The sequence below is a fragment of the Silene latifolia genome, chromosome 1 (genome assembly GCF_048544455.1).
Source record: "Silene latifolia isolate original U9 population chromosome 1, ASM4854445v1, whole genome shotgun sequence".
Taxonomy (NCBI): domain Eukaryota; kingdom Viridiplantae; phylum Streptophyta; class Magnoliopsida; order Caryophyllales; family Caryophyllaceae; genus Silene; species Silene latifolia.
The window spans coordinates 72,317,620-72,330,654 of NC_133526.1; the positions used below are offsets into that span (position 1 = coordinate 72,317,620).

At 38.2% G+C, this 13,035-nt stretch overlaps 2 protein-coding genes across 2 annotated transcripts; both read left to right on the forward strand.

Moving 5' to 3' along the window:
* Positions 1–2,302: 2,302 nt before the first annotated feature.
* Positions 2,303–4,235, forward strand: LOC141648721 (uncharacterized). The gene is made up of 2 exons (XM_074457442.1): positions 2,303–3,383; positions 3,679–4,235. The coding sequence occupies exons 1-2, from the start codon at positions 2,303–2,305 to the stop codon at positions 4,233–4,235; spliced, it is 1,638 nt and encodes a 545-aa protein (XP_074313543.1).
* A 3-nt stretch (positions 4,236–4,238) lies between these two features.
* On the forward strand, positions 4,239–5,717 carry LOC141648726 (uncharacterized). Its single transcript, XM_074457446.1, has 2 exons — positions 4,239–4,803; positions 4,924–5,717. The coding sequence occupies exons 1-2, from the start codon at positions 4,239–4,241 to the stop codon at positions 5,715–5,717; spliced, it is 1,359 nt and encodes a 452-aa protein (XP_074313547.1).
* The last annotated feature ends 7,318 nt before the right edge of the window (positions 5,718–13,035 follow it).

Genomic DNA, 13,035 nt, shown 5'->3' on the forward strand with positions numbered 1-13,035 from the left:
GTAGATCCATACTTAATATAATATGTTTTCATATGATTGATTGCTTGTTGTAGTTTCAACTTATGCACATGTTATGCTTGATTGACAACCTAGCATGAATCTCTTATCCATTCAACAGGACTTGTAAGATATAAATTAACTCAAGGCTTGTTAGACCATGCATATAGTCGAATAGGAAGAAACTAAGTCGACTTGTAGGTGTTGTAAAGTCTTGACCGACTCGGCTCCGAGACCCAAATCTTCTTAGGAATTGTAAGACATAAACTAACTCGATTCCATTACAACAATAATTTGCTTGCATCTATGTAAATTTGTTTGTATGATCTTCACCATGATTCCCCTATAACCCCATGACACTCTAGTGCCTTCTATCAATTGTTTACATTCCCATTTACTTTACTTGCTTTTTTTTTCCATTCACTTTCTTTTACTTGTCTAGTAGTTTAGTTAACCATCTCAACTTAAACTAAATCGTGACACCCTAAGACATAGCTACTTGCAAACGGTAACTTAATCCAATACCCGTCCATTGGGATCCGGCCTTTACTCACCACTCTACTAAGAGTGGTTTGTTAAGTTTATAAATAGTGTTTTGATTGGTAAGCTTAGACGACAAAGTTTAGACCGAATCAAAAATCGCAAAGATGTTGGGGCTGGTGTCCTCTACAGTTAGTGCAATAACATTTAAATCTCTAAAAGGATCAAAAGGGTATACTTTTGTATTATTATTAGTTGGTTCACGTTTATCAATAACGGTTGGCTTGCTAGATAAGTTTGACGTTATTGTCATACTGATGGCGGTGATCAACTGGTCCCTAAAAGTCACACCTATAGGATACGTTTGAGAGATATGACGGTATGAAAATACAGTCATGTTGATGCCTAATTTGACTAAACAGTTAGTCGGAGTTATTGACTAATAATTAGTCAAACGCGATGTTGAGATATTTATTTAATACGGATTAAATAATAATGGCTAAGGCGAATTAAGCGGTTAATTCGTAAATTGAATATAAACGGTTATATTTAATTAATGTATATTGAATTAATTAATTATACAATATTGTCATTGTCGGACAAGTATTAATATATCGACTGAGTCATGTTACTGGTTGATATTTTAATAACCGATAACCGATGACGATTTATAATAAAATCGTGTCATATACATTTAGCGAAAATCGAGTCGGACCACGAGTTAAAAATAAGGAGAAAGTGGAAAGCCCACTTCCCCCTTCATGCAAACTCACGGCCGAATGGGACAAAAAGGAGAGCCTCTCTTCTTTTTGACCTAAGGCATTTCATTTACACACAAATTAGGGTTTTGGGGAATTTTCTCTGAAATTCTAGATCTCACATCGAAAACCTCACAAAAACTCTCTCAATATTGCAAGGCAATTAGAGAGTACTTTCTAGCACAAGGGGCATAGTCTCAGACGGTCTTGGGTGCAACGATTAGGAGGAAATCTATATTGATTTCTGTTCTTAGGCCGCATTCACAAAGGACCCGAGGTTGATTCTTATACCTTTATCATTTCTCTTGTATTTTTCGTTTATGACAATAATCACATGTTAAAGATACGTTATAGTCCTAAAATTTAAGGGAATTTTACGGATATTTCCCTACAAAAGACTAGGGCGCTTCTTTCGAGTACTTACTTTGATTTTCTGTTCTTAGCTGAAACAAAATTTAAAGTAGCTTTAGTTGATCCTATGTTTCGTTCTTTTGGGTTTTCTCGGAGTTTTGCTGTCGATGCTCATGAAACCAAAGGAGGCCTCTGGTTTGGCTTTAGACCTCATGCCAATTTTGAGTGTATTCTAGCATGTCAAAACTTCATTATTATAAAAGTCATGCAATGCAAAGGTAGTTTTTGGTACTTATGTCTTATCTATGGCGAAGTGGTCACCCATAAATGAGAAGCTGTTTAGAATGATCTTAGTCAATGGATTTGCTCTTTAGAAAACCCTTTTCCTACTTATAAGGGACTTTAACCAAGTTGATTATCAAGAAGATAAATGGGGGGTGGAGTAAGGGTCGGATTCCGGAAGCTGTATTTTTTAATAAATGGAAGGCTGAGCATTTTCTGATGGATATTTCGTATAAGGGCCCAAGATTTACTTTGTGTTACAAGAGGGGAGATCATAGTGTAGTGTTGGAACGACTTGATGGTTATGGATCGTGGGATTAGAATGATATTCTTCCGAATTATGGTATTACTCATCTTCTTATACAAGTTTCAGATCATGCGCCTATTATCTTTGAAACAGATTTAATTACTTGTAATGGTAGAACCTTTATCGTATGGAGGCTTGGAACCTGGATTATGAGGAATGTATTCGCTTGGTACATAACGAATGGCTTGACCCTGTCTCAGGCTCTGTTACCGTCAAAATGATACGTAAGTTATCAAGAGCTAGGAATTGTATGCGTCTTTGGTCTATTTCCAAGAGGAAAGAATGGAATCGGAAATGGAGTGATTTTTATGATACTTTGGTAAAAGGGCTACATGAAATTGAGACAAAGGGAGTGACTCGAACTTTCACTACTGCTTATGCTAGTCAAGTGGAGTATGCTAAGGTCTCGGCTAAATATTGGAAACAGAGGGCCAAGATTAAATGGAACACAGAGGGAGATACATGGTCCAAGTACTTCTTTAATTGGGTTAAGGGAAGGGCAGGCAGGAATTACATTGCCGGGATTAAAATGGATAATGGGGAGTGGAATTTTGACAGTCAGGACATTAAGGGATTATTTCTCCAATTCTACTCTAGACTCTTTAAGGAAGGAGCGAATCAGATTACTTTCGATGAGTACCTCCCTATTGTGAAAAATTTGTTCAGTATTAATAAAGGGTTCCTTTCTCCAGATGACAGAGATGCACTTAGCATTCGTTTTACTCCTAAGAAGGTTCGCACGGCTGTGTTTCAACTTGGTCCGTTAAAATCTCCGGGACCTGATGGTATTCCTGCTATTTTCTTCCATAAATTTTGGCACTTTATTAAGCATGATGTTGTTGGGACTGTCTTGGCTATCCTCAATGGTAATAGTTCACTAGAATTCCTGAATAAGACTTTCTTAGTTCTTATTCCTAAATCTAGTGCCCCTGAAACGGTTGATAACTTCCGACCAATTAGTCTATGCAATGTTATAATGAAAGTCATTACTAGATGTATCACTAATCGATTGAAAAAGTTCATGGAAAAATTATTGGGTGACTTTCAAAATGCATTTGTTTCTGGGAGGAATATTGGTGATAATATTTTAATTACAAATGAAATATTACAAAAAAAATCTTCATCTAGAAATGGTAGGATGGGTAGGATGGCCTTTAAAGCTGACATGAGCAAAGCCTATGATCGGTTGGACTGGAACTTTATCAGAGGTACGCTGCTCTTGATGGGATTCCCTCCTAACTTCATTAAGCTGATTTTTAAGTGTATCAGTGTCTTATGAAATACTGGTAAATGGAGTTCCTTTAAGCTGTATCCACCCGAGTTGCGGCCTTCGTTAGGGCGATCCTCTTTCCCCTTATATAGTTGTTCTATGTACTGAAACTCTCTCTTTAAACATACTACGTATGGAGAAGGAGGGGCTTATACAAGGAATTAAGGTCAGCAGAAACAGTATCCCTATCTCCCATATGCTCTTTGTGGATGATTCTATGTTTTTTATTGAAGGTAATTCTAAGAGTTGTGTAAGCCTGGACAAATTTATTAAGGACTATTGTCATGCCTCCGGCCAAGTTATTAATGATAAAAAGTCCTCTATGACGTTAAGCTCGTGCTCTAATCTATCATTTGCTCAAAAATGTTTGAAAACCTTCAACATACCGTGTGGCACTAATTTGGGCTCTTACTTGGGTATTCCTACTGATGTGGGACTCTCGGGTGGTAATAAAAGTAAAAGGGAAATTTTTGAGTTTATCATAGATAAGTTTAGGAAGCGATTATCTTCATGGAATTGCATTCTTCTATCGTTAGTGGGTAGATTGGCGTTGATTTCTTCTGTCTTGTCCTCCCTCTCTGTTTACTTTCTATCGGTATTTAAAATACTGGTAAGTGTGACAAAAAGATTAGATGCTATTTTGTCACATTTTTGGTGGGCGGGTCATAAGAAATCTCCTTCTATTAGCTGGTGTAGTATGCTTTTCCTAAGCCAACCCAAAGGGAATGGTGGTCTGGGTATTAGACGTATGAAGGAGTTCAATCAAGCACTTCTAGCAAATATTGGATGAAGAATGACCACTCGCCCAGATTCTATTCTCAGTAATTCTATTGGTGCTAAATATGGCTTAAAGTGGTGTGTTGGTGATCTGCTTTTTAATGATGGTAAGAGTAATTCTTCGTGGGGATGGAAAGGTATTATTTGGGGCCTTCAACTCATCAAACCTCTTTTAGCGTGGAACATCTCTCCTTTTTCGGATCTTGGTGTTTGGAATACTAAATGGGTTCATGGAACGGTGCCGAAACCACGATGTGTAAAGCTTCTTATTGATTCACCCAGCTTGTGTAATTTGAGAATCAAATATCTTATTTATAACAGTAACAGTTGGGACCATAGACTCGTGTCTATGTCTTTTGATGAAATTTCTGTGAATGACATTCTTACTATTCCGATTCGATGCTCTGAAGGCAGCGACAACTTCTATTGGTCGGCTTCATCGTCCGGGAATTACTCAGTTAAGATTGGCTGTCACATTGCTCTACAAAATTCCTGGAATACTTCAGTTACCCCGAAGGACCGTTCAAGAGTTTCTGCTGCGTGTATGAGTGTTTTTCAGAAAATCCTATGGAACCTACCAGGTCCGAAAAGCTGGATCATTCTCATATGGAAACTTCTCACAGAATCGTTGCCCACTAGGGAAGGATTCCTAAGGAGGGGCTTTGATGGTCCCTTTACTTGCGTGCTTTGTGATTCATAAGAAACGGAATCACCTGACCACCTGTTCCGGGACTGTTCATTTGCTAATAGAGTTTGGGCTGGAAGTCTCCTAGGGGTTAGGGCACATTCAGGGGATAATTTGAGTCTACGGTCTTGGGTTTGCAATTGGCTCTCTGTTCTCTTTAAGGCTAATAATAAGCATGAGGCTTGCCTCTCCTTTTTGTGTACATTTTGGACTATTTGGGTGGTAAAGTGTAGAAAGATTTTTGATAATACCAAGTGCTCCCCTATCGGTGCTATCTTATTATATCAAGATTCCCTTAACTTAGCTCTTTCTGTTGAAGATGGGAAACCGGGGTCCATAGCTTTCCAAACACCTATGGAGGAGGACTTGACTAAACTTAGGAATGGAGTACCCTTTCCTTTGATTCAGAGTTTTGTGAGATGCTCTCGGTCTCATATTTATGTGGATGCGGCGTGGTCTAAGGAGTTTGCTGCTAGGTTTGGTAGGTGTATCCTTTTTTATAATGATGTTGTTTCTGAATTATGTATCAAAGGAAGTGCTGAGAATGCTGAACAAGCGGAAGCTTTAACAATTAGGGAAGCCTTAAAGTGGGCGCTCACTCGCAACATCCTTCATATTAACATTTTCTCTGATTGTCTACAGGTTCTTGCTCAAGTCATACGGTTCTCTAAACTCAAACATTGGACTAGGAATACTATTGACGATATAACCAATCTAGCGGCAAACTTTCATTGTATTTATTTTGCTTATGTTCCTAGAATTTGTAATAAAGCCGCTCATAGGATAGCTAAGCGTGCTATTAAAATGTAGATCTCGTTAACCCGATTGTCAAAAAAAATGATGGTATAATGATAAGTGAGTCACTATGTTTAGTTTTTAATTACTATAATTGAGTAGATCGCGTAAATTGTATGGTGACAGTATGTATTATGTGTGTTATAGGAGGTGAATTTGTAGAGGACTGATTCTAAATTGTTTTGCATGCGCGAAGTTGCTAAAAGGTAGGATAACTACTCAACTGATTCCTTATTATATTTGTGTCATTCATATAGCATTTGTGACTGGATGGATATTAGCCTTTGGCTGGTTTAATTATTGGATGGATATTAGCCTTTGGTTGGTTTACTTATTCTGGTTGGAAACCTGTGGGTTATTATTGTCATTACATTCATTGGCATAGCATTTGCATTAGCTATGAGTTATTGTGATATAAGGCCCAGGCTGGTTCTACAGACTTATCTCTGGTGTCCTTAAGTTTATCCCAAATTGCTCAACTTCGAGTTGAGGGTAGCCCCGGGCCAGGGATTGACGGGATGAACAGGTGTTCCGAGTGATGAGCTCAGCTGCATTGACATTTGCATTTCATATCATGCATATTCATTGTATTCATCTTATATCTGGTGATTGTTATTCTACTCAACCATTGGTTGACGGGTGCTTGTTGTCATGTCAAAATAAAATGATGCCTGCTTTAATTGATGGCATCCTGTGGTGAACCATTTAATATTTTCGGTTGAATGGAGAGCAGATTTAAAATAACAGGTACTTGATTAGCTGGGCTGGAGCAATTGGGCATGAGGCATGGCCTAAACTTAGAGTCTAGCATCATTAGTTTACAGACGATAATTATATTATGTTTAGACTTTATTTTATTTTCCGTTGCGAGTTGTAATTTATATTAATTCAGTTATTTACAAAAAGTGTAATAAACCACTTGATCATTGTATTTTAATAAAGTACTTTGGATTTGTTACCTTTGTTATTCACTGCCTCGGGACACCGGGATGGTAACAGTTTTATTTATCTGGGAATTGCTTGCTAAAGTCTCCTAGATAAATATTGGTGTTACATTGGGGGTGTTACGGGAACAAGCAGAGGCAATAGGAATTAAGCAGGTGCTGTTTGGGCGCAGATCATAAGAAGAAGGTCACTGTGATCGTTTCAAGAAGTCATCGGCTGCATTCAGTTATTACTGATATTATAGAATTAGGAAAACTTTTTTCATTGTATTAATCTCCGTTATGTTCCTAGGTCTTTGAATTTTCTGGCGCATAATGTTGCCAGGAAAGCTCGAACATTGTAGGAACGATTTATTATGTATCCAACAGTTAAAAAAAACAGTGTAACATTCAGTCAGCACAAAAGGTTGAAGTGCAAATGTCAGCCATGTTAGGAAAAAGAGAGCAAACAGTGACTGAATACAAATGATAGGTTTATTTTATATATAATTTAACCCTATATTTAGCTCGGTTTATTTGATTATTGCACTTCTATTAGTGTATTTGTAAGCTAATTCTGTATTCTAGGTGTTTTACTCGTATTCATTACATTTTGTAGGAAATGAAGTCATTGATAGCTTTTTCCCATCAAATTAGCATTCACCCAAGTTCACGAGGCTAATAAGAGCAAGTCTTGACCATGCAAGGGCGTTCCAGGAAGTATAAGGGCATTTTGGGAAGAAATTTGAAAACTCGAGCAAGAGGAAACCAATTTTGGTTGGTGGATATGTAAAGAAATGAAGTTCAAATGAAAGCCCATGATAAGAGCTTGAATTGGATACCAAAAGATCCTTAGGATGCCTTAGACGGACTCTTAAAGAAGCAAGCATCGGATTCCGCATCAACATTAAGTGAGAAGTTAAGACGGAATTAAGACAAAAAATAAAAAGCACACGACCCCGATCCGGGTGGGGTGTCCCCGATCGGGGTGCCCCTTTTCTAGCCCGTTTACGTTACTCCCTTTGGTCCTATATAAAGGGTGTTGTATCCACACACTTCGATACACTTTTTCATATGTTTTAGTCTTAGTTTTCAGAATAAATTGTAGTTTAGATTTCCTTTAGCATTTCCTTTATGTTATAAACAATTTTCTTTAAACATTTGAAGTTATAATACAATCTACATTTCAAGCTTTCCATTTGTCCTATATTGTTCTTCATTTCCAATTATTAAGGTAATATTATTTCTAGTGTTGTTTTGTTATTCATTTGTCATTTACATTACTAGTTAGTATGTTCATCTTTATTATATCATTTGTCATTAGATTAGTTTTCATTATGCATGAGTAATTCACTAGTCTAGGGATTAAGAGAGCCATGCATGAGTAGTATTTGCAATTGTTGAAATAGGATGTTTTAATATCAATTCATTGTTTCTTTAACATGCTTGCATTGTTTTGTTAGTCTTTGATTGTTGGCCACTGTCTTAGATTAAATTTCTTAATTCACTTTTATAAATCGAGAGGCACGAAAATGAATTAGACTAAGCATGTTTTAATAGACCGGCCTAGCCATAGCGAGAGCTCGTTAGGACCCGTTCTATGGTTGACAATAAGGCCGAGAGGTGGTTGTCATAAGACCTAAATAATTAACGATTTTATCAAACTCCTATGTTTAACTTGAGCATTTACATAATTTGCATGTGTAACCTGACCTCCCTAGACTCTTTCTTTATCATTGTTTTACAAACCCAATGAAACAATCAACCAATAACCGACCTCGATAGAATTCACTACATAACAACTTATTTAGCAACTCCCGTCTCCTTGTGTTCGACCCCTAGTACTACATTCATTTGTGTCTAGGGTATTTATCTTTTATTAGGTTGCGACATACTATAAACAAATATTGTAGTCTGAGTAATCACACATGTGACAAATGTTAGTATGCACCTGGAAACCTCAAACAGAAAAGAGGAGGAGGAACATTAGGAAGAGTACAAAGAACTTTCAGGGGCAATAGGGGGAAGTTACAGAGGAAGGGGGGAAAACAATTACTACTCCGGCAATGGTTATAATCTTGGCTTTCGTAATGCCAATCAAAACAACTTCAATCAAGGCTATGGTCAAATGAATAAAAATTATCAGGGGTACAACAGGAAAGCAGCAAACAATGTGCAAGAAGAACCAAGTACTAGGGATGCTACCATTAACAGTTGAAAAATTTAATGAAGTATGTTCCTGACATAAATCAAATTCCAAGACAGGACATGAAACAGATGAAGAGATTGACTGCAACTTTGCAGGTATTCTTATAATGTTAAATTGTCTCAAAAAGAGTGAATAATTGTCTCAAAAAGGGTTTTATAAACTAAGGGCAACAATGTACTTTGTAGGGGCGTAACAAGTAATTTTAAGAGCGTAATTTAACAATCTCGTTTGGTTTTCCAACCACTAATGTAACACCCCCTCTTACTCGGCCAAGGTAATCAGGAATGTCACCATCTCGGTTTCCCGAGGTAGTGAATCAAAACTTCAATTAAGTACCATTTTATATAAATAACATATTAAATAAATTATATACATGAATAATACAATATGGAAATTTCATACTACTACAACATTTCTAATGAAAACTACGTCAACTAGCATGCGACAACTCGAATAAACACCAATGCTCCTGGCTCGGCCCGTCATGCTCGTCACTAAGTCCAAACCCGGGCTCAAACTTCTCCGCATATGACCGAAAATATCATATGGTACATCACATGCCACCCCAATTAAAGAAGGCGGCGATTTACACATAACCAACACATGCCAATTTTGATAATACAAACACTCACGAGATAACATGTGAATATGAGCATCAAATGCAATAATGAAACACACGAGTCACAAGTCTTCATCCACCACAACTCCACATGCATATAACCCGGTGACGGCATCACAACACCACCACCAAACAGTTGGACCGCAGTCCGTAAAACAAGTACGCGGGACGCACCCGTGGTACCGAGCCCGGGCGCTAACCGGACCCCTGCCAGTCGTCGTGACACCACACGAGTCCCCTCCGTACTCAAGCCATAAACGTGCATGTCCTCCTTGGAGTGGGTAACTTCAAGGAGCGACCTGAGCGTAAGACGGTCTCCCGAGCCGCCTTACGTCTCCTCAACACAACCACAACTCCACCACCAACCTCCAACCTCCAACATCCACCAACAATCACATGTACACAATATGTCAAGTATAATGCTTTCACATGCATAACTCTCACCAATTATGCTTCTTGCTCATGTATAAGGAATGCCAACAATCACATGTTAGCATGTTATAATGCAAACCTAATAACCATGTAAGACTATCAAACAGTTGCAACAAGAATGGCATATGTAAAAGATATGAGTTAGCATACATATTACTAAAATTGAGTAGGGAAACCCTACCTTTTAGAAAACTCCTTAAGCAACTCGAGATAACCAAGAATCAGTCTCACAAAACCGTTTCATCCCCTATATAAATCACATAATAACCATTACAACACATCCTATACTTTTATATTATGTAAAACCCCTTATTATTACCCTTTAATTACTCATAATACTAATTATAATCAATAATTAACATTACTCAAAAAATCCCCCAAAAGTTAGGGTTTGATAAAAGCATAAAAAAGGTGAGTGTAACACCCCCATACACCAAGGTGCCTTACCAAGACCACCTAATGCATGGAAATGCTACCATCTCGGTTGCCCGAGGCAATGTATATCAAATTGACCATAAAATAACATACTTTAGATAAATAAGTTTAAAGTGATTACATCAAAACTGACTATAAAGTAAAGTACAACTGTTCTAAAACCAAACTACAACTAAAGTAACAAAAGTATTATGATAACACAGCGGAAGACTAATATCATACTCGTGGCGACTCCATCCCCAGCTAATCCCGCGCGCATCCATAGTATACCTGCTAGACAACTGCTCACCACCCCCGAATGGATCATCACGGTTTTTAAAACATTTAAACGGGGTCAGTTACTGCATAAACAATATAAGATAAACAACAACGGATACACAATCACAATCTCGAACACCGTCACATCACCAATCATCTGACTACACACTAAAGTGTGTAGCCCTGCCAAAATATCCATCGTAACAGATATTCCTCACCGCCAGTGGGGGACCGCAGCCGTTCCCACCTAAGCCCCGCTCATCTCCAACGAGCGAATAACCCATGTTCCTTAATGTGCACATCCTCTCTTGTGGCGGGTTCCACAAGAGGCGAATCAAGGGCGTGAAGCCACTCCCGCAAGTGACTCCACTCAGCCGAGGGCTCACCTCGCGAACCACAGACAAACAACAGCAACCAATCACAATATCAACAATACCAAATCAGTTACGAAATAATCAAATGCCAACAACCAACAACGAACAACTAACACCCATCTCATAATCATGTATACAATAACTTAGCAGGAAGCCCTACCTGAGATGAAATCATCGATCAATAATCACAAGCAGCGGATCAAAAGGGTTCCTCTACGAAATCACCTCCTATAATCACATAATCATACAATTACCATCTAACAATCACAAATACTCCCAAAACCCCCCAAAATACCTAATTAGGGTTTCAACTAAAATCAATGAAATGATATAAAAAATCATACTAGAGGCTTACCCACAATGCGACGGTCTCAACGGCGTAAAGAACTCAACGATCCGACTACTCTAGCCCTTAGGATTTGATAGTAATGTGAGAAGGGAAAGCTACGTAACTTGTGTTCTCTTGTGAAAAATTTAGAATGGAGTAAGAGTGAAAAAGAAATGACGAAATATGTTTTTATAACCTTCTCGCGTTGCTATCAAAACCCGGCAAATCACCCGTAAAAACACACTTACTCGATCGAGTAAGTTACTTACTCGATCGAGTGCCTCCTACTCGATCGAGTAACCCACTTACTCGATCGAGTACCCATCAGCAGTACACTATTTCGCACGCAACACTCACTTACTCGACAGAGTAAGCCCTACTCGATAGAGTACCCAACAGCACATAAAACCGTAGTATCACAGTCTTCCTTCCTTAAAAATAAACTTCGTCCCCGAAGTTCAAACCTAACCAATAAAACATGAACTCCTAACACTAACTCCACCAACTATGCCTACCACCACAACATGGCTCACGATATCGTATCAACCACATTATATCCTCTCGACACTAACTCCATACACTACCAAATACCATCCACAAACGCCGCTAGCTCCGTCTCACTAACATATTATCCACTAGAAAATCCAATACCAAGACAATCCACCAAGCAAGATCAACCACCAAACGGAATGTTATCATTCTACCACCCTTAAAAAGAACTTTGTCCTCGAAGTTTACTCACACTCATAAACATCATCATCCAACTGTCAATATTATCGAAGTATTCTCACACTCCTAAACATCACACTACTACAAGCACGACCATGACCTTTTTAACAATACCAACCACAATACAAATCCATTCTTTATTCTCCACCAAGACTCAACTTCCAAATCTACTACAACATGTACAACCATCGAACTCTCTTTGTTGCATCCTACTCCTCTTAAGATAAATGTTACGTCCTCGTAACTCACTAATACTAGCTCCTTAGCCATATCTTTTCATTATCCTCATCACCACCACATGTCAAAGATAACCGACTATAACCTCAACACCTACAACCATTCCTATATCCAGGGCTCTCTTTCTCTAATAATTCTCATACCTCAAATCATTCTGCACTCCATCTAACCAATACCACAAAATCCTTAGCATAACCAATACTCCAACTCTTCCACATTACCACAAAATGACATACCTCTATATATAAAGCCCCTATCTTCAAAAGCATAACTCACGATCCACACTTGTTACACACACTCACACTAGATCCTCAAGCTCTATTCTTTTATTACTGCAAAACTCATCTATAACTTAACATGATACTAATTCCCAACACTCTATACTAACTGTCCCAAAAAATATTACGAACCACTTGTCGCTTCCAGCTTAGTGCACACTCTCCACAAATCTCATGAAACAACTATGTTAACCCATGCCTCATCTAAAACAAGATCAAAAGTACCCTAACAACCTCTCACAACTATGCCCCATTAACAGAATATCACAATACCATGACAACCATGACCACATGCACAACTCTCTTCCATATCATACACTACCCTCACTCCCAAGCCAAAACTAGTAATAAACATCAATAAACAAAACAACAGTCTATATGTCCAAACGAAACTCACAAGAAACAGCAGTAAACAAAACAACAATCTATATAACTGGTATACTCTTTCGAAAACTCGTCTCATAAGTATCTCGTCTACTCCACCACAACCGATGACGGCATCGCAACGTCA

Bases quoted from the DNA above. Each gene is read 5' to 3' on its own strand.
- LOC141648726 (XM_074457446.1), top strand. From the start codon at position 4,239: ATGACCACTCGCCCAGATTCTATTCTCAGTAATTCTATTGGTGCTAAA. The intron at 4,804-4,923 runs GTCCGAAAAGCT...GTGATTCATAAG, and splicing joins AATCCTATGGAACCTACCAG to AAACGGAATCACCTGACCAC.
- LOC141648721 (XM_074457442.1), top strand. From the start codon at position 2,303: ATGGAGGCTTGGAACCTGGATTATGAGGAATGTATTCGCTTGGTACAT. The intron at 3,384-3,678 runs GTACGCTGCTCT...TTTTTATTGAAG, and splicing joins GGACTGGAACTTTATCAGAG to GTAATTCTAAGAGTTGTGTA.